The sequence below is a fragment of the Bufo bufo genome, chromosome 5, assembly GCF_905171765.1.
Source record: "Bufo bufo chromosome 5, aBufBuf1.1, whole genome shotgun sequence".
NCBI classification, from domain to species: Eukaryota; Metazoa; Chordata; class Amphibia; order Anura; family Bufonidae; genus Bufo; species Bufo bufo.
Genome location: NC_053393.1, coordinates 497251553 through 497274585, shown reverse-complemented (window position 1 = coordinate 497274585; position 23033 = coordinate 497251553). Strand labels below are relative to the sequence as shown.

General features: G+C 44.5%; 1 protein-coding gene across 11 annotated transcripts in view; it reads left to right on the top strand.

Moving 5' to 3' along the window:
• Positions 1–18121: 18121 nt before the first annotated feature.
• The window catches only part of PARD3 (par-3 family cell polarity regulator), a 600009-nt gene continuing 595097 nt past the window's right edge, over positions 18122–23033 (top strand). For all 11 annotated transcript variants that reach the window (XM_040434287.1, XM_040434289.1, XM_040434286.1 and 8 more), the window contains exon 1: positions 18122–18381. In XM_040434287.1, the coding sequence (XP_040290221.1) occupies positions 18262–18381 (120 nt within the window). In that variant the 5' untranslated portion in view covers positions 18122–18261. The remainder of the gene's footprint in view (positions 18382–23033) is intronic.

Genomic DNA, 23033 nt, shown 5'->3' with positions numbered 1-23033 from the left:
TGTTTTGCCCTGTTTTTATAGCATTGTTGCGGCCTCCTGGCGCCCTATAATTATTGCTGTTGAACCTGAACTTTTTTACAAACTTTACTTTAGAACAGCGCTGCCAAAGGAAAAACCACTCAGCTTAGTACATGTCCAAACTTGAAACGTGAAAAGCTGCTCTCCTCCGCATGTTTTTGCTTTTCCAGTCTATCTGCTTCTCATATGCCGGCTACAAAGCCAGATTCTGACGAGGCTCATAAATGGAACAATTATACTTCACACAAAAATCACATTTTCCATCCAGACACTGAATCCTTTGTATCATTAAAATATACAGGATAGTAGGGTTTTATATTTATCAAACCAATATATTTGTAACTGCATGTAATTAAAAATCCTGTATAACCTCTGAGTTATTTAATAAAATGTATCTGTATAGCGCCACCTGGTGTCTTTTCTTTTTTTATATTTCTCCATTCCTGGCAATAATACAGCTGAGGTGGTCGCACATGCTCAGTTCCATCATTCTGCTGCCACCCATCCTATCTACCGTTAGAAGCTGTGACACTTACAGGGAGAGAACTGCAGCAGAAAGGACATACCCCCTGAGAAAGGGCACTCCGTCTGAGATGCCAGCCTGAAGAGACTCTAGCAACTGGAGAAATGAATGGGGAGATCTCTGGATTCATGTATGGTACAGGGCTGATTCTAGCTTTCTTAGAAAGAGATTCTCAAATACTATATGATTTTATTATATATTTTTTTTACATTCATTGGGTTGTCTGGGATTTTTATATTGATGACCTAGACTCAGGATAGGTCATCAATATCAGATCGAGGGTCCGGCGCCTGGGACTCCCACTACTTGGCTGTATGAAGAGGTCACGGTGCTCAGCGAGTGCTTAGGCCATTTCCTAGGCCATGTGACGACACGCTCATGGGTCACATGGCCTAGGCGCAGCTTAGTCCTATTAAAGTGAATGGCGCTGATCTACAATACCAAGCACAGCCACTATACTATGGACAGCACTTCATAAGCTGGGAGGAGGCTGGAGAGCACCATGACTTCATCAGACAGCTGATCAGTGGGGCGCCAGGAGTAGGACCCCCGGTCATCTCATATTGATGACTTATCCTGACCATAGGACATCAATATGAAAATCCCAGGGAACCCCTTTAATCATGGGATAACTCCATACATTACAAGATAACTGCAAAAATCTCTATGATTTAAAAAAAAAATATATAATAATTTGGATCACTGCAAACATCATTTGTGTGGATGGCTGCACATAGACAATAGCTTAAAGGGACACTACCCTCAACAATTCTTATCATGTTTTAACAGCCTATAAGTAAATATTCTAAGTAACTGTGTTTACTAAAATGGGTGGATGGTTTTCTGGATATAATTTTTGGAAGTCACTCCATGTATTCCACTTCCTGTCCTGGCTCTATAACTTCCTCTTTGTTTGACTTTTAGCACGGCAAACAACCTTGCTTGACTTTCTCAGTCGGACCATCACTGAGACCAGAGAGCACCCCCCTGTAGTCACTCAATTAGAGCCTCATAAGTTACACTGATAAGTGCAATGCTCTTCAGTGGTCATCTTTATCTAGGCCCTTCTGGAGAACAATAGAGGTGTTATAGTGTTATCCCAATTCTACTAATCTACTATTATACTAGCAGGTAACAACTTTCCCTCACAGCAGCAGTAAACAGACAATAGGTTTCCTAGCTATATACGAGCTACAAAGACAGATTCTGAAGAGGCTTATAAATGGACCATATAAACCTTTAAAAAAAATATATGTTTTTCTTCCAGACACAGAATGTGGATGTTTTAAAGATGTTTTGTCTCTCTGCGCTGACTGCTATAGAAGGACAATATGTTGTATTTCATGTTCAATGACAATGAAAAGAAAAACAGCCTAAAAAATAAAAAATTGTTTTCTGTGAATACCAATTTAAAAAAAAACCTCTTTTTGGTGGAAGTGTCCCTTTAGTAAATGTTCCGATCGTAGTGTTTAGGGCCCTTTTCCACAATCAGATAATCTGCCCAGAACGAGCAGTGATAAACAATGTGACAAGTCTATCTTGCTTGTTTTCTTCTATTTAGGGGGTGCAATCATCCCCTCGGTTTATGTTCTTACAATCGTTCCTCTCCATACAGTTTGCATTAATGACGGTGGCACACCCATTGTTTACACAAGGGAATGTGTCGTCCACAAACCATAAATTTGGGTCTATGTAAAAGAAGCCATCACAACATTAATTATGCTAATTTGACGGCTGGTCAGCAGACATGTTTACACGGGACAATGATCAGAAACGAGCGCGCTCCATGTAAAAGGGCGTAAAAGGGGTTTCCCGATAATAATATTAATAATTTTTTATCATGTGCCCCCTGAAACAATAGATTCATACTTGTCTGCTCCACATGGCCCCGATCCCGCACTGTCTCCATCTTCTGATCCATCTGGCTGACCATAGTTGTGTTGACATGCACCGCTCCTGCCATTGAGTGACTTCATTGACGATGGGCTGCTTGTGACCACATCACCGCTGAAGCCAGTCATTGGCTGCAGTGGTGCATGTGGCCGTGCCCATGACCAGCCAGATGTAATCAGTGCGGGGACTGGAATATGGAGACAGCGGGGGCAGCTCGGTGTGGAGCAGGTAAGTATGAATCGTCTGTTTCAGGAGGCAGGCTGCAGACATATGATAAAAAAAATGATTATTACAGGAAAAACACTTTAAAGGGCTTGGCCCATCTGAGATATTGATGTCAGATGTCAGATAGGTGAAGGTCCTTCTGAGCCCCAAATTGAACAGAGATCAGCCACGCATGTGTGGCCAACCTCCATTCAACTTTATGGAGGATCCAAAAATAGTCCCTTCTGGGGACCCGTTTTGGAGAGGTGGGACCTGCACCTATCTGACATTGATGGCATGTCCTAGCAATATATTATCAATGTCCCAGATGGACAAACCCCTTTAATCGGTATGGACCACGAACAATTCTAAGCAAGTCCTAAATATGTTTTGACAAAAATAATCAGTATCAATCGCCTTCTGCCAATCACCAAGATGACAATTATTACGATTATTACAAGCGTGTTGTTTGTGTTAGGCTACTTTCACACTGGCGTTTTGGCTTTCCGTTTGTGAGATCCGTTCAGGGCTCTCACAAGCGGTCCAAAACGGATCAGTTTTGCCCCTAATGCATTTTGAATGGAAAAGGATCCGCTCAGAATGCATCAGTTGGCCTCCGTTCCGTCTCCATTCCGCTTTGGAGGCGGACACCAAAACGCTGCCTGCAGTGGTTTTCTGTCCGCCTGACGAAGCGGAGCCAAACGGGGGACGGATCCGTTTTCTCTGACACAATCTGGGACAATAGAAAACGGATCCGTCTCCCATTGACTTTCAATGGTGTTCAAGACAGATCCGTCCTGGCCATAGAAGACATAATAGAACCGGATCTGTTCATGATGGATGCATGTGGTTGTATTATTGTAATGGAAGCGTTTTTGCAGATCCATGACGGATCCGCAAAAAACGCTAGTGTGAAAGTAGCCTAAGTTTTAAATAGTTTTCAATCAGTTTAAGAAATGTCTGTTCCTGATTTTTTTGGGCATCAATTCATGATCTTCAATGGACCAGTTTAGGTCTTATACAATGACAAATGCAAACGGCTCCAGTTTCAGTCCAATACAGATGAATGGGATCTGTCGAAGGATCCATCCCTTTACACTTCCTGACAGGCTGTCTTTTGTGTGTGTTTGTGTCTTTAAGGGAATCCGACCAGAAAAAAACACTTTCTCCTGTTTCTTTTTGCCCAGATCCATCACAATAGAAATGTATGCTGAAAAAGAAGAGTGGATACAAGAGGCAGCCTCGCTGAGCTGATTAGCATGCAAACAATGAACCTGATTACTGCAGCTTTTCATTTATATTAAGGAATTGTGTATCAGTGGTAATAAGTCAGAGGAGCTGGACTTGTAAGACGTTTCGCTAGTCATCCGACTCGCTTTCTCAATTACAAATGAAGGAATTGCTTTATTAACAGGACCTTAAAGGAGTTGTCTCACTTCAGCAAATAGTGTTTATTGTGTAGAGAAAGTTAATACAAGGCACTTACTAATGTATTGTGATTGTCCATATTGCCTCCTTTGCTGGCTGGATTCATTTTTCCATCACATTATACACTGCTCGTTTCCATGGTTACTACCACCCAGCAATCCATCAGTGGTGGCCGTGCTTGCACACTATAGGAAAAAACACCGGCCTCACTGGTTGCCGGGATCGTCAGAGTGTGCATAAGGCGTCACTTTTTCCTATTGTGTGCAAGTGGCAGTAAAAGGGCAGGGCTTAGCAGGAGGGGCGGAGCCTATCACATTTTGGCAGAATCACTATAACTTACTCTAGAAGCCATTGCTCAAGTCTACGCTAGACTTTAGCTGGCCTATATTTGAGTTTGTGGCGCATAGAGGGGCAAAGACGCGCCTAATTTATGAAGAGGCAACTGCCTCTTATTAAATTACTCCAACACACAGGGGATGAAGACTGGCATGTGGGAACGCCAGTCTTGATAAATGTCCCCTGGTAACACAATGGAGGATGTTTATCAGGACTGTTGCTCCCATGCGCCAGTCTTGATCTCCCAGCGCAATTAGTAAATTAGTTGCATCGCTAGCACTCCGCCCCTCCCGCTAAGCCAGCCCCCTTTTCACGCAACTTTAGCAAAGTGGCAAGTAGCTGAAAAAGTCAGAAATATGGTGCACAATTTGTGACTTTTTAACGCCACAATAGTAGCATCAACCTTTTGATAAATGACCATGGGCATATTCCAAACCATTAGGCCTCATGCACACGACCGTTGTTTTATTCCGTGTCCGTTGTTCCATTTTTCGTGATTTTCTGCGGACCCATTGACTTTTAATGGGTCCGTTGAAAACTCGGCTAATGCACCGTTTGTCATCCGCATCCGTGATCCGTGGTTCCAGTCCGTCAAAAAAATATAACCTGTCCTATTTTTTTCACGGAAAACAGGTCGCGGACCCATTCAAGTCAATGGGACCGTGAAAAAACGCGGAGGCACACAAGATTGTCATCCACGTCTGCGTCCTTTTTTTCCTATCATTTGCATGGCAAACTTGACTTAGACTTTTTTTTTACTTTCCTTCATGTCTGGTGATCCTCCAAAAATAAAGGAAGACACACGGAAACAAAAACGGAAACGGATCACGGAACAACGGAACCCCATTTTGCGGAACGTAACACAACAACGGTCGTGTGCATGAGGCCATATAGGAATGATCTTCAGGGAAAGATAAATAAGGTCGTGAAAGTGAAGCCGATAAAGAGACTAATAGAGTCACTGGTCTGAGGTGGGTTTACACGTGCCGACTGAGCAGCCGATTGTCGGTAAGGAAGCGTTCCTTCCTGACAGCCGGCTGCTCGTTCAGAGAAGGAGACCATGCATCTACAAGCAGCGATCACCTCCACAGTATGAGGATGTGTTGTTGCTATTGCGATCCCTCGCCCCCATACAGAATCATTGTTTCTGAGCAGCAGATCGCTGTTTAGACCACAATCTAATGCCCAGAAGCTATGATCGGTGGTGCCTGCATGAACGACAGGATCACCCGATGAACGAGCATCTCGCTCGTTCATCGGGTGATCGGCGGTAAATTTACACGGCCAGATTGTCGGGAACGAGCGTTCGCAGGAACGGTTGTTCTCGATAATCTGCCCGATTCTGCGGCTATGTAAATGCACCTTTAGACCAGGTGCCGAGCTGTCAGTACATTCATAAAGCTCAGCAAAGTCCTAATATTTGGTGCAGGAGATAGCTCCAAACTGTGACTACACGCAGGGCCGTATTGTCCTCTAGCCGCTGGAGGCCCTGGAGGTCCATTCTCACTCCCTTTCTTTTTCCCATGTAGGTAACATGTCCAGGAGGCTGTCCCCAAAATGCAGCAGGCTCCTCCTGCTTATTGCAGTTGGCACTGCCCTCCGTGTCGGTCTCTGAATTAATGGGCGGTAGGATGAGGCAGATGACAAAGAGGATCCTCCAGGAGTAGGAGAAAAAAGGAGAAAATGGGGGCACTGGGTGGAAGGGGAGGAACACGAGCGAAGCATGGACAGGGAGCAAACCCGTAGAACTAATAGTGCCATGGTATTGCCTAACTGTAGTCACATGGCGGGGCCAGCCACAAAGTAGCACTACTTAATAAAGAGGGCCCTCATGCCTGCTAGAGCGGAAGTTGTCTGTACTGCGCAATGGTGGCAAGAATTAGGGCTGTGCTGCGCTTGCGCTGATACCTGAAGCGCACGTATGAGAACACAGGGACAGAAGAGATTATATCTCCCCTGCCTGGCCCCGTCACTCAAAGCTGGGGGCAGGACGGGCAGCAATATGGAGCAGGGCTTTCGGTGCAACAGAGACACCCTCATTGCACCAAGCAGCTAATATACATATCACAAAAAAATCACAGATTTCTTAGGAATGCAGGCACCGATCAGGATGGGGGAGATCTGCACACAAATGATTCTGCACTTGGATTACTATGAAGGTATGTGACGACAGATTCCCTTTAACCCAGTGCTCCCTGAAACGCCATATGAACCCATCATTAGCCAATCAAAAAATTTAAATAATTTAAATGAACGTACAGAGGACCTGTCAACACTCCTGACATAATTGATTGGCTAAATTCACTATATGATGTCATCAGAAATATGCAAATGATACATGAGATATTAGGAGGCCCGGGGAGGAAAACTGTAATTATGATATCATCACGGGATGATGATACAATACATCCCGACCAATCCCGACAACAACTGTGCAGGAACACTGTCACCGCGTTCACAGGGGGATCATGATGAATGTACGTTTTGTTTTTATTTTCTGGGGTATAATGGTGACAATTGTGTGTGGGGGAACTTCAGGAAATTATTACCTAGTAAGGTGGCACAAGGGGTATTATTGATTTTTATGAGGGCACTCAGGAAAATATTTGGGGTCACTTATCAAACTGGTGTAAAGTATAACTGGTTTAGTTGCCCATAGCAACCAATCAGATTCCACCTTTAATTTTCCAAAGGAGCAGTCAAAAAGGAAAGGTGGAATCTGATTGGTTGCTATGGGCAACTAAGCCAGTCCTAATTTATACCAATTTGATAAATGACCCCAATAGTTTTTGAAGTGTGCAAATATGTATGTAGTAAATATGTGAGTGTGTGCCTGTATGTTGTGAGTGTGTGTAATGTTTTTTTTTACCTTTACATTAGAGAAAGTATTGTGATATATAGTTATTGTGATATTTATCTCGATATTACATACTTACCAGCGTTTAGGTTGGTAAAAATCGGTACATTGAAAACGCTGCCCACAGAAGGCCCAACTCCACCTGGAACTGCCCACTTATGAGAAAACCAGGGACTGTCCCTGCAAATTCAGGACAGTTGGCAACTATGATATTATTATCAGAAATTTTCAGTTATTAGCTAACTTTCCTGAAGGCCACATAGGGTACGACTAAGTGGGGGTGAAGTCTGTAGGTGGAAGCATTGGACACTGGCCCCAGTGACTATTAAATTATACCTAGTAAGTTGCACCCAAATGTGGCACAGGAATTATTTAAAGTGGTTCGCCATCAACCTATCCTTGAAAGTGAGCAGGACTGGTGGCAGCCACTTGTAGAGCTGCCTAGGGAGATGAGGGGACGGGGCCTCACTACACTGCTCTACAGTAGATGGTAATGATGTGATCCTGCCTATGATATGCCATCATGGCTGAGCTGCCAGACAGGAACACTCACCAATGTGTAGTATATACAAGTGCCAGAGCGTAGCTTGTAGTGAGGCCTCATCCCCCCTCACCCTCCTAGGCAACTAGTCCTGATCACATTCTAGGACAGGTTGCTGGCGGTCATTCTAAACCATTCTTGGAGAACCCTTTTTAAACTCATACTTACAAACATTTTCATTGGTAAAATCGGGATATCAAAGCTGGGACAACCCAGGAATGCCGACTTTTGGGCAGGGTTTATGGTAGCCCCACCCATTTGTGGCCCAGGACAGCATAAATTTGATGAAAATCAGGGACAGTCCTGACAACTATGTAAACTAAGCCAACCAATAGTTGGTATAAAATTAGACAAAGAGGGAGATTTATCAAGACTGCCATATGGTGTAGGATGCGCTTAATTTCTGGTGAGGTGCATGCGTTGTCATACATTAGGCGCATCCTCTGGCAGTCCATGTGCCTAGACGGAAATCTACGCAGCTCAGAGCTGCTGTAGGCTTGTCTTCATTTATACCAGAAAACTGGCATAAAAGAAGATAAATGTGCCAGGCCCGCTGGCCTGTTTTCCTTCCCGCCACTCATCCTTCTCGCAAGTTGGCAAGGGAAGCGTAGAAATGGTGCTTGCCATTATATATATAGCCCGAGGATATATCTGGTGCAGGTCTAGACAGCCTGTCTAAGTTTATGCCATCTACAAGGTTAGGCCACACTCATACGACCGTGAGATGGCCCTGCCCGTTTTGCGGACCACAAACTGCTTTCGTGTGTTTCCTTGTGCTTTTTGGTCCGCTCCGGAAGATAGAACGTGTCCAGTCTTCAGCGGCATCTTGTGGATCGTGGATCCTTTGAAATAAATGGCTCCGTACTGTGATGCGGAGTGCACATGGCCAGTGCCCATGTTTTGCAGATCCTTGGTACATCCGTCCCATGGTAGTGTGAATGGGACCTTAGTAAATCTTTCCCATTGTCCAGTAAAATGTTAATAAAATCAAAATGTGAGAAGACCATTTCTATTTTTATCTGCACAAAAATTGGGTTGTGAAAAGTGCCAGCTAGTGACCGTAAATGGGGTGCATTCAATCTCTGTACCCAGGGTAGTATGAGATGTAAATCCGACTACAACTACATGTTATGTCAGGGGGAAAAAGTGGATTCTTTACTTTTAATTAGAAAATAACAGTACATTTATTTTTTTAAATTAAAAATACAATGTTTTGAAAGTGATAATTAAATTTCATAATATTATAATAATAATAATAATAATAATAATAATACATGAATAACAATGATAATAATTACCATAATAATAATAATCCAAATGGCAATAATAATAATAATAATAAAATTAATAATAAATGAAATACAATTATAATAATAATAATAATAATAACAATAATAATAATAATTACTATTATTATTATTCCCCACACATCCTGAATACCTTAGCAGAAGAGTAGAGAGAGGATGTATGTGGAGTCATGTATCCCTCCCTTTGGCCACCTCTTTTGCTTCTTTCAGATCTTTAGAAAATACAGAACAATGGCCTGTCCCCTATAGGGACTGCAGCACATCCATCCATAGGGGACATTAAAGGGGACCTTTCACCTCTCTGACAGGTTCTCATTTGTTTTCCAGAGGCCATTCAAAGTCAATGCAGCTAAGCCTGTACCATCCCACAATCCACCAGTATGTGAGAGGATCAGGAGGTTACTGGTATCCTGGCCACATCATGTAGGCTCTCTATTTCAAGCCTTGATGTTGAGCACTTGATAAGGGAGCAGGTAACGGGTAATGGCAGTGGTTATGTCAGTTTATATCTAGAAATGTGATGGTCAGCTTTCTGTATGGATCAGTACTTTCAGCTACAACATATTGTAGGCGATGCATCCCATCAGCTCCTGTGCCATACACATCTGGCTAATGTTGGTTGGACCCGCAGGCCGGTTGACCATCTAATGTGTATTGGCTGTTCTGCCAATGTTTGTTCTAAAAAGATCTGACGAGTTAAAGTTCAACATGCTTTATTTTTTGTTAACAAGGGAGCTAAGCCGCCACCAGAGTCTGAGAGCAACTTATTCCTCTCTCCCCACTGAACCGGCCTCCGGCCTCCTTCCTCCTTCTCTTGTAGACTGTAGGCCCTCATAGACAGGCTCCTCTCTCCCTCCGTACCAGCTTGTCAGTTAGTTTTTGTACTTTTTGTATAATAGTATGCTATTGCGCACCCTGGAATTAATGGCACTTTAAACAGTAATAATATTGGGGAGGCGGGAAGAACAGTATGACCACCTTTAGGGTACGGCCACAAGGTCAGATTTGCTGATGCAGTTTTGGAAGCCAAAATCAGGAATAAAATCATAAAAGGAGGGAAAAGCTAAAGGGCAGATACGACGTCTCCTCTTTTTTTGAACTCACTCCTGGTTTTAGCTTCCAAAACTGCATCAGAAAACCTGACCGTGTGGCCGTATCCTTATATGTAGAGCTGAGCGAACTTGTGTTTTACAAGTTCAAGTTCGGGAGAGGACTCCTGCATAACGGAAACCAGGCGGATCCGCTATGCGGCCCATAGACTTCTATTATGACGGAATGCAATACGGAATGCCTCTGAAAGGCATTCCGTCATAGAATTCTGTTATGGCCCGTTGTAACGGAATCCATATCGGAATTGCAATAAAACCCAAACCCGAACTTGTAAAACACAAGTTCGCTCATCCCTACTTATATGCAGTTGTGGCAAAATTTGAAGATCTTGGGTCTAAATGCAAAATTTGCAACAAGGTATCCCATTTACCATGTGCTATTTATTATACAGGCGTTTTATGAAGCAGAGGGCTATTTGGACCCCCAAAGGCTAAAGGAAGGGGCAGACTGGCCACAGACCCTACAGGGAAATTTCCTGGCAGGCCGATGCTCAGTGTGCTGCCTCATGGCCGTTGGGTACATACCAATCGGATGCTCTCAGCATTAATGTAAAAACACCAAGTTGGAGCTCACCTCACCATACACCACCGAGGAGCACGGACACAGAACCGGAACCAAGGATGAGAAGTAGCAAAAAAATATATTGTCCAGCTTCACCTCGCAGTGCGTGTTTTATTAGGAAACGTGCTTAAAAACCAAACATCAGGCTCATATCATCAACATGTTTTGGATCAACATATATTACAGATCCTTCCTCATGATTATGAGGAAGGATCTGTAATATATGTTGATCCGAAACATGTTGATGATATGAGCCTGATGTTTGGTTTTTAAGCACGTTTCCTAATAAAACACGCACTGCGAGGTGAAGCTGGACAATATTTTTTTGCTACCTCTCAGCATTAATGTTCCTGGCCGGCGGCCTCAGTTGCCCTGCCGTCTTTAGGACAGGGATACAGTTGAACCCTGCAGGGTGTTGGAAGTATTTGGTTCTGCTGGGGCAGTATTTTGGGCTGCACTGTGATGTTTGGTTCTGCTGGGGCGGTATTTTGGGCTGCACTGTGATGTTTGGTTCTGCTGGGGCGGTATTTTGTGCTGCACTATGGCACTGCTGGCCCCGCCTACTTCTGTTGTCCTTCCTACTTCTGCTTTCCCCACCTACTTGTGATGCTCCACCTTCTTTCAAGTTGGACACGCCTACAACATGGGGTCACTTTTAGTTTTTTTTCCAGGGCCAATTTAAGTTCCCAGTCCACCCCTGGCTCAAGGACATGAGACTGCTACCTCTGCACTCCCCTCTAGCTGCTCTGAGAACTTTCATTCCTCTAAGTGGAATTAATAATAATAATAATTATCAGTGGCAACGGCACAGACCCGGCAGTCACTGATGCCGATACCGGCGTATTAACCCCTTGTATGCCACAGTCATCTCCATCGGGTCCCCGCGCTGCAGTGGCAGGGACCCGATGGCAGAGAAGGCAGCCCGATGCCTTCCATAGGCATCAGAGCTTGCCTTCTACGGAAGCCTGTGAGATCCAGCCCTTAGGCTTGGTCTCACAGGCAGGCTGTCAGCATAAAAGCTGACTGCCAATGCATTACAATACAGGTTGTATTGTAATGCATTGCAGCGGGGATCAGACCCCAGAAGTTGAAGTCAAAGATAAAAAGTAAAAAAAAATAAAGTAAAAATGTGTTTTTCATAATAAAAAATAAAATAAAGTTTCAAATAAAAAAAGCCCCTTTTCCCAAAATAAAAACATAAAATTGTAAAGAATATATATATATATATATATATATATATATATAAAAAGACATATTGGGTATTGCCGCAACCGTAACGACTGGCTCTACAAAAATATCACATGACCCACCCCCTCACCTGAATGCCGTAGAGAAAATAAAATAAAACTGTGCTAGGCTACTTTCACACTAGCGTTTTGGGCAGATCTGTCATGGATCTGCAAAAACGGATCTGTTACAATAATACAACCGCATGCATCCGTCACAAACGGATCCGTTTGAATTGTCTGTAACATAGCCAAGACGGATTCGTCATGAAAACCATTGAAAGTCAATGGAGGACGGATCCGTTTTCTATTGTGCCAGATTGTGTCAGAGAAAACGGATCCGTCCCCATTGACTTACATTGTGTGCCAGGACGGATCAGTTTGGCTCAGTTTCGTCAAGCGGATACTAAAACGCTGCAGGCAGCCTCCAGAGCGGAATGGAGACTGATCTGATGCATTCTGAGCCGATCCTTTTCCATTCAGAATGCATTAGGGCAAAACTGATCCGTTTTGGACCGCTTTTGAGAGCCCATGACAGATCTCACAAACGAAAAGCCAAAACGCCAGTGTGAAAGTAGCCCTTTTTTTGTCACCTTATCACAAAAAGTGCAACACCAAGCGATCAAAAAGGCGTATGCCCCCCAAAATAGTACAAATCTAACCGTCACCTCATCCCGCAAAAAGATTTGCCCCTACATAAAACAATCGGACAAAAAAGTAAAAAAAAACTATGGCTCTCAGAATATGGAGACACTAAAACATGATTTTTTTGTTTAAAAAAATGCTGTTATAATTGTGTAAAACTTAAATAAATAAATAAAGTGTACATATTAGGTATTGCCGCATCCGTAACAACCTGCTGTATAGAAATATCACATGATCTAAATGCTCAGGTAAACACTGTAAAAAAATAAAAATAAAAACTGTGTCAAAAAAGCAATTTTTTGTCACCTTACATCACAAAAATTGTAATACCAAGCAATAAAAAAGTCATATGCACCCTAAAATAGTACCCATCAAACTGTCATCTCATACCGAAAAAAATGAGACTCTACCTAAGACAATCACCCAAAAAAAAAAAAAAACTATGGCTTTCAGAATATGGATACACAAAAAAATATTTTTTTTCTAAAATGCTTTATTATGTAAAACTGAAACAAACAACCCAAAAATAATATTTGATATTGTTGTGTCCATTACAACCTGCTCTAACCACATGGCGCTCCTTTCCTTCTGCCCCCTGCTGTGTGCCCGTACAGCAGTTTATGATCACATATGTAAACTACAGAATCAGGGTAATAAATATATGTTTAGATGTTAACCCTTGCTTTGTTAGCGGAAAAAAAATTATTCAAATAAAAAATCTGCCAAAAAAGTGAAATTCTGAAATCTCATCTACATTTTCCTTTAATTCTTGTGAATCACCTAAAGGGTTAGCAAAGTTTATAAAATCAGTTTTGAATACCTTGAGGGGTGTAGTTTCTAAAATGGAGCAATTTTTGGGTGGTTTCTATTATGTAAGCCTCACAAAAGTGACTTCAGACCTGAACTGGTCCTTAAAAAGTGGGTTTTGGAAATTTTCTTAAACATTTTAAGATTTGCTTCTAAACTTCTAAGCCTTCTAACAAAAAGAAAATGTAATTTACAAAATGATCCAAACATGAGGTAGACATATGGGAAATGTAAAGTAATAACTATTTTAGGAGGTATCACTATCTGTTTTAAAAGCAGAGAAATAGAAATTTAGAAAATTGCAAATTTTTCAAAATTTTGGGTAAATTTGGTATTTTTTTTATAAATAAAAATGAAATATTTTGACTCAAATTTACCACTGTCATGAAGTACAATATGTGACGAGAAAACAGCCTCAGAATGGCCTGGATAAGTCCTATTTCACACGAACCTGTGCGCTCCGTGGCTGTATTGCGGACCGCAATTCTGCATCGCGGATGTGGACCCATTTACTTGAATGGGTCCGCAAATCCAGAGATGCGGAATGGTGCGGAACATAAACACTGAACGGAACCCTACGCAAGCACTACGGAGTGCATCCGTGGGGTTTTGTCCCGTACTTCCATTCCGCAAAAAGATAGAACATGTCCTATCTTTTTGCGGAACGGGCGGATCGTGGACCCATTAAAGTGAATGGGTCCGCGATCCGCTGTGGCTGCCCCACGGTGGGTGTTCGTGCATTTGCGGGCCGCAGCATGGCCACACGGCGCACACGTTCGTGTGCAGGAGGCCTAAGTAAAAGCTGTTTAAAGTTATCACCACATAAAGTGACACGTGTCAGATTTACAAAAAAAAAATGGCAGGGTCCTAAGGGGTTAAAAAAATAATTAAAAAATAAAAATAATAATAATAATAATAATAATGCACATGTTCACTAGTAAAATACTGGAAAGAGAGCGGTTGCTTGATAGGCATAGCCATACTGTGCACTGTCCTTCCTCTTTCCTGTGATATCGCCGCCGATCCTGGAGGGCACAGCCTGCAGCGCAGTAGATACTGCAATGCTAAAGCCCACAATACAGAATGCAGTGTGCAGGCGCCGGCAGGGCTATAGCATGTGCCTGTGGGAGATTTGGCTGCAAATAATGGTAAAGTCGAGGGAGAGATCGGGGACAAACAGTCCAGAACAGGGGGAGGAGCTTGAATCGGCTGGAAGGGGCGGGCTTGGGCCCTTTGAAAGCTGTAACCCACCTGGGCACTTGGTGCCTCATCTGCATACTAATCAAAGTTCCGGGGGATGCAGATATAACTTTGGGATATAAAGCTATGTTTTCAATGTTGTGTAAGTGTCCTACGGTGGTTTAGTCTTAAAGGGGTGGTCTGAATGTTTTATACTGATGACCCATCCCCAGGTCTGACTCCCGACACCCCATCTATCAGCTGTGTGAAGAGGCAGCGGCGCTCCTGTGAGCACTGTGGTCTATTCCTAGGTCATGTGATGTCACGCTCATCGGTCACATGGCCTAGGCGCAGCTCAGCCCCGTTCAAGTGAATAGGGCTCAGGTGCAATACCGAGCACAACCAGTATACGATGTATGGCACTGTGCTTGGTAAGCTGCGGCCTCTTCAAACAGCTGATCGGGAGTCGAACTCCCACTGATCACATACTAAGGATAGGTCATCAGTATTAAACACTCGGACAACCCCTTTAAGCTGGCTATACACATGTCGTAGTGGTCGGCCAATCAGTTGACGGCTATGTTTTGTGGATCCCACATGCACGCTTGGTTCGGCCGAGCATGTCAGTGAAAAGAGAGGTGAGAGCTGCTACCGGACACATCTGGTGGCGGCTTATCGTCTTCTCACCCCCGACATCATCTGGTGGAGATTCGGGAGCCCCCCACAGCTGACGCTGTTCTCTGCAGGTTCAGCTGACAGTGCACTAATGTGTATGGGGTCCTTTACTTTCATAGGGGAAATGTAGGTGACAGACTCCCTTTAAAGGTCTTAAAGGGAACCTGTCACCGGGGTCTTGTGTATAGAGCTGAGGACATGGGTTGCTAGATGGCTGCTAGCACATCCACAATACCCAGTCCCCATAGCTCTGTGTGCTTTTATTGTGTAAAAAAACCGATTTGATACATATGCAAATGAACCTGAGATAAGACCTGTACTGACTCATCTCAGAGACAGGACTCATCTCAGGTTAATTTGCATATGTATCAAATCATTTTTTATACACAATAAAAGCACACAGAGCTATGGGGACTGGATATTGCGGATGTGCTAGCGGCCATCTAGCAACCCATGTCCTCAGCTCTATACCCAAAATCCCGGTGACAGGTTCCCTTTAAGGCAGACGTAGAAAGGGAAGGCCTACTTTCTTCTGGAAGCAAAAGCGGTGAGCAGGCGGCAGGTATCAGAGTGAACCCGTCCCCCCCTCCACACCGCAGAGCACACGATGGCGGTTATTCCTGTGATTAGAGCTCAGACATTGATCAAGGACCGGATCGATGGATTATTACAGGCACGCTCTGCCCTGGACAGACGCTCGCTGCTTGTGTCTGCGGCCTGAGGTGGCTGCCTGCCCTGGGAGAACTCACAGGTAAGGGCTCGTGCACACGACCGTATGTATTTTGCGGTCCGCAAAAAACGGATCCGCAAAAAATACGGATGACGTCCGTTTGCATTCTGTATTTTGCGGAACGGAACAGCTGGCCCCTAATAGAACAGTCCTATCCTTGTCAGTAAGGCTACTTTCACACTAGCGTTCGGGGCTCCGCTTGTGAGCTCCGTTTGAAGGGTCTCACAAGCGGCCCCGAACGCATCCGTCCAGCCCTAATGCATTCTCAGTGGAGGCGGATCCGCTCAGAATGCATCAGTCTGGCAGCGTTCAGCCTCCACTCCGCTCAGCAGGTGGACACCCGAACGCTGCTTGTCCGGCTGGCCGTGCGGAGGCGAGCGGATCCGTCCAGACTTACAATGTAAGTCAATGGGGACGGATCCGCATGAAGATGACACCATATGGCTCAATCTTCAAACGGATCCGTCCCCCAATGACTTTCAATGTAAAGTCTGGACGGATCCTTTCAGGCTACTTTCACACTTAGAATTTTTTTTAAACTATACTATCCGTTCTGAATGGATCCAAACGTCTGCATTATAGGAGCGGATCCGTCTGTGCAGACATCAGACGGACCCGCTCTGAACGCAAGTGTGAAAGTAGCCTAATGCGGATAATAATAGGACACGTTCTGTTTTTGTGCGGAACAGAAATACGGACGGACGTACAGAAACGGAATGCACACGGAGCAACTTCAGTTTTTTTTTGCGGACCCATTGAAATGAATGGCTCTGTATACGCTCTGCAAAAAAAAAAACTTAACGGACACGGAAACAAAATACGTTCGTGTGCATGAGCCCTAAGGGACCTGGACTCAGATTCCCAGATAGATTTGTATATTTTTTTTTACAATTGAAAGGGGTAGTGCTGGGTACAGCGGCGCTATATAAAAAAGATCACTTAATATTAGCATTAAATGGCCATCTGTCAGCAGGTTTGTGCCGACATTGGCAGCTGAAGGCATCTGTGTTGGTCCCATATTTATATGTGTTCTATGCAAATGAGCCTCTAGGAGCAACGGGGGCGTCGCCATTACACTTGGAGGTTCTACTCTCTCAACTGCAGCCCACTCTGCACTTTCATTGACAGGGCCAGGGGTGATGATGTCTACACTGTCTGACCATCTATCTACTACTTCTATCTCTTATATGTCTCTCACCAACTTGATGCTGTAAACTACTAGATAGATAGATATGAGATAGATAATAGATAGATATGGGATAGATAATAGATAATAGATAGATAGATAGATAATAGATAGGAGATAGATATGAGATAGATAGATAATAGATAGATAATAGATAGATAGATAATAGATAGATAGATAATAGATAAATAGATAGATAGATAATAGATAGATATGAGATAGATAGATAATAGATAGATAGATAGATAGATAGATAGATATATATGAGATAGATAGATAATAGATAGGAGATAGATATGAGATAGATAATAGATAGATAGATAGATAATAGATAGATAGATAAATAGATAGATAATAGATAGATAGATAGATAAATAGATAGATAATAGATAGATAGATAGATAGATAGATAGATAGATAGGAGATAGATATGGGATAGATAGACAGATATGAGATCGATTGATACAAGATGATAGATATGAGACAGATATAAATAACTATGCTATATAGATGATAAATTTATAAAGAGAAGAAAGATGAGAGATGATTAGATATAATAGATAGTATATAGATACATAAATGATAACTATATAAAGAGCAGACCGATGAGACGATTGAATAATAACACATTTACTAATGAATTAATCACTTTATTAACAGCGCAGTCAAATTCAGATGAGGAAAATGCCGCCAACCAATGACAATAAAGCCTGAGGATTTAGGGGCGGGACTATATCCTAAGGGAACATTTGTATGGCAGATATACCTGTCGTTCAAGCATAGCGGACGCTGATTGGTCAGGACGCACAGCACTCTCTCTCCCGTTGGATGCGCCAGTGGCGGTCACACAATCCTGCTGGAAGAGGTGGGAGGAGTTGCGCATTCACATGCCGGGGAGGAGGCGGAGGGAGGAGGCTACTGCAGGCCCCGCATACACCGGAGGATACGGAGGGAAAACCGGAACCCTGGATTAACCCCTTAGGTTAGGAGCGCGGGGAGAACAAGGCGGTCTCCGCTAACTCCCCGGGCGGCGCTATGAAGGTGACGGTGAGCTTCGGTAGGACCCGGGTAGTGGTGCCCTGTGGGGACGGGAACTTGAAAGTTTCAAGCCTCATCCAGCAAGCGGTGACCAGGTACAAGAAGGCCATAGCCAAGGTGAGTGAGGCCGGGGCAGAGCTGGGGTTAATGAAGGGGGCGAATTGTATGTTTGAGATGTAGTGAAACCCCCCCCCCCCCCCCTATATTTTAGGGGTGGTCCAGCCCGTCGAGTGAGTTTTCTATCCTGGAGCACCCCACTCTTTGATCTCGTAGGGGGATACAGTGTCATCTTCTGCACTAAACTCTGCTGTCTGCTCGCAGTGGTCGGGTTCTGCTGTGGCCCCCGGGGCTCTGTCTTCTGGAGCAGGCTGATCTGTTGCACTCATCCCCGGGAGAGTTGTATAAGCCTGCATGCACACTTCTGCATTGCTGTCGTTTCTGTGTTTACATGCGTGATCTGGGAATGTGCGGAGCAGTTCTGTGTCTGATCGTCTCCCCTGTAATTCAGATGGTGCGGTGCTGCTTTGGGGCGATTTCTGCATTTTCTTTTCCACTGGATGGTTGTGGTCAGGTGCAATGGGTCCCACTCGTGCCCCCCTCTGTCTGATGGTGCTGTAGTGGTTTGGGACAATTAGGACACTGGATGGGAGACTTTCACCTGATCTCACTCTATTAAAAAAATAAAATAATAAATATATATATATTAGTCCTGCATATAAGCTATGTATACACATTGGTCTGATACTACATCAGCAAAATCTACATGTGTTCCTTGTGCTTTCGTGGTGGATTTGATGCAGATTTGTCACAGAAATTCGCTTGCATCGCTTTTCGTTTAGCTGGAAACAGGCCGGGTCCCGGGGTCAGAGATCTCCGGCAGGGGATGGCAGTGCCCCACAGGCTGTTCCTCTGCCGGATGACTTTGACACTCGTGTGAAACTAGCCTAAGGGCACTTTCACACTAGCGTTTTTGTTTTCCGGTATTGAGTTCTGTCCTAGGGGCTCAATACCGGAAAAGAACTGATCAGTTTTATCCTAATGCATTCTGAATGGAGAGCAATCCGTTCAGGATGCATCAGTTCAGTCCTTCTTACGTTTTTTGGCTGGAGAAAATACCGCAGCATGCTGCAGTTTTATCTCCGGCTAAAAATACTGAACACTTGCCGGAATGCCGGATCCGGCATTAATTTCCATTGAAGTGTATTAGTGCCGGATCCGGCATTAAGTGTTCCGGCAAAACGGATCTGGCTTTTCGGTCTGCGCATGCGCAGACCTTTTAAAAATGCAAAAAAAAATTAATACCGGATCCGTTTTTCCGGATGACACCGGAGAGACTGATCCAATCTTGCAATGCATTTGTCAGACGGATCCGCATCCGTCTGACAAATGCCATCAGTTTGCGTCTGGATTGCCGAATCCGGCAGGCAGTTCCGGCGACGGAACTGCCTGCCAGAATCGGAATCATCTTTTCACATTAGCGCAGACCTTTAAATATGAGAAAAAAATAAATACCGGATCCGTTTTGCCTGATGACACTGGAAAAACGGATCCGGTATTGCAATGCATTTTTCAGACTGATGAGGATCCTGATCAGTCTGAAAAATGCCTGATCAGTCAGAAAAAATGAGATGCGTTTGCATACAGTTTGCCTGATCAGGCAGTCAGTTCAGGCAATGGAACTGCCTGCCGGAATCAAACAACGCAAGTGTGAAAGTAGCCTAAGTTATAGAAGTCACCAACTTTACCAATGGGTTCCAATAGGAAATGACTGGGTAACATTGTAACAGTTTATTGCAAACAAGAGAAACTTTGGTTACTAGATCTATTAAAAGGGTTTTCTGGTTGTTTGACGTTATCCCCTGTCCACAATATAGGAGATAACTTTTAGAGCGCTGCGACCCTGCTAAGACCAGGGGCCCCATACCACCTGCAGCTCCATGAATGGAACAGCCACATGCATGTGTGACTGGCCGCTCCGTTCATTTCAGGGGGGGCTGCAGGGGGTATGGAGCCCCCGTTCTCGTGATCAATGGGGGGCCTACTGCTGGGATCCCCACCAATCTAATAGTTATCCCTGTGGGTAGAGGATAACTTCAAACAACCTGAATACCTCTTTACAGGGGCATTCCCTCCTTATAAAGGGATGGCATATAGCTTGTAAGCAATCACTGTGTGATTGGTGGGGGTTCTGGCCTCTGGGAACCCCATCGATCCTGAGATTAACACTGATTTAACACTGCACCCCCGGCACTCCCAATTCGAATTGGGTCGAGCTGTAGTTCCCTGCACCCCGGTTTGTCTAGAGTGTCACTGGGAAGGGGGCACAGCGCTAAAGTAGCATGGTACTCCTTGTAGGGCCCCCGAGATTGGACCCCATCTAGTCATAAAGTAACGGAATATCCTTGAGAGATGCCATGACTGTATAGGATGGGAACAGGTAGGAGCCCTTCACGTGATACCAGTTTATAGGGAATAGATACAAGAGGTCAGGGAAAGGCTCTAGACGTGTCTGGTGGAGGCAGAGTCGGAATACTGGTTGAGGTTGTCTTTGGTTAGGGGGGGCAGTAGATCTGCTCGCAGGTAAAGTCTTTGTGATGTGAAACTTCAAAGCAGAACATAAAATATGTTCTCATAGTCTCGTTCCACTCCTTTCCTGCTCTGATGCCTCCAGATCCTGAGCGTTGGACGATCCACCGTGACTTTTGGTTGCCAGTGAGTCACGGTAGAATTGCGTCATTACCACAACTTGTGTGCACCCTCCGTAGATCCCTATGGGTGAGAGAGTCAATCGAGAATTGCAAGAATTCCTACATGATCTGAATTCTTGTGACTGTCTCTAGCCGCCCCCAGCTTTTTCACCCGTAGGGAAACCTTTATTACCTGGTGTCTTATACTCCGGTCTCGGTTTCTGCTCAGCTGGGGTGAGATGCGCACGCACCTACCCTAATATCTGTGTCCAGCATCTCCGCAGGTCTGACATCTACACCAGGATAACTGCTATCATTTATAACCGTTTCTTGGCATAAATTATGATGAATGTGCCCGGCCAGCTAGGTCCTGTCATGCCCCTACCTCTCCACTCACTTTTTTTGGAAAAGATGGGAGCAGGGTGGAAAACCCCCACACAAAGTGGGTCGTGCACCAAAATATGCAACTTTTCGATGCCAGTTTTTCGGCATACAGGGGTTAATGAGTGTCGACCATGGTCTCTATTTCCTTAGTTGCCTTAAGGGTATGTTCACATGTAGCAGATACATTGCGGAATAGCAAGCTGGAAATCCATAATGTTTTACAGTACTATCAAAGTGGATGGGTTTTTACAAAATCGGAAACTGACCTGTGGTTCAGACTTTAAAGTGTTCTTATACTTAAAGGGGTTGTCCACCTTTTTGTAATGCTTTTTTTTCAGACCCCCAGCATGGCTGAGCTCACGGTGGTGAGTATGCCTATCTGATCCCTGTTGCTGGGTTCCGGCTCCATCGCTCCCCCTCGTGCGCCGACGGTCCCAGCTGTAGATGGGTCAATCCTGTTTGAAGCCGGTCATGTGACCGCCGCAGCCAATGACTGACGTGTGACCCAGTAACGTGGCACGTCACTTCTGTGGCCAGTCGTGGGTTGCGTTGAGCAGGATGCGGATACAGCAGGGGCCAGTGGCGCACGAGGGTGAGAAGTGGGGAAGGGGGTGATTGAGGTCGGGATCATAGCAATGTGTCATAGCAACATATCATTTGGCGGTGGTCTGAGTGCTGAGACCAGGGGGATAACTTCAAAATTTGGTAAACGCCTTTAAATGCAGATTTCAACCTATGCACCAAATTTGCCATAACATCAAGGGTTCTGATTAGTGGGGGTCTGAGTGCTGAGACCACCGCTGATAACTAGAGCGAGGAGAAAGGAGCGCTCGCATGTGGCCCTCTCCTCACTGCAGAGTCTATGCGCCCATCTCTAATCCATCTCCTACAGTGATTTTGGATAGCGATCAGCGGTGGTCTCCGCACCCAGACCGCCTCCCGTCAGAACCCTTGATGTCGTCATAGCAAATCAAAAGTTTAGGTGAATAGGCTAAAATCTGCATTTAAAGGCATTGTACCAAGTTTTGAAGTTATCCCTTATCCACAGGATAGAGGATAACTAACTGACCGCTGGGACATAGAATGTGTCGGCAGATAAGAACCATTTGGCCCATCTAGTCTGCCCAATATACTGAATACTATGGATAGCCCCTGGTCCTATCTTATATGAAGGATGGCCTTATGCCTATCCCATGCATGCTTAAACTCCTCCACTGTATTTGCAGCTACCACTTCTGCAGGAAGGCTATTACATGCATCCACTACTCTCTCAGTAAAGTAATACTTCCTGATATTACTTTTAAACCTTTGCCCCTCTAATTTAAAGGGCTTCTGTCACCCCACTAAAGTCATTTTTAATTTTTTGGCTACTTAAAATCCTTATGCTGCGATTTATCAATATATAATGCTCTTACTCTTTTTCGTTCAGTAGTTTCTTCAAAAAACGGACTTTTATAATATGTAAATTACCTGTCTACCAGCAAGTGGGGCGGTTACTTGCTGGTAGCAGCCGCATTTTCCTTTCAAAAAGACGCCCCCTCCTCATGTTGATTGACAGGGCCAGCGAGCGGTCTCGTCCTCTGGCTGGCCCTGTCTGCGTTTTAAATCTCGCGCCTGCGCCGTACCGCTCTTCACTCGGCGCAGGCGCACTGAGAGGAGGACGCTCGCTCGGCCGCTCCTTCCTCAATGCGCCTGCGC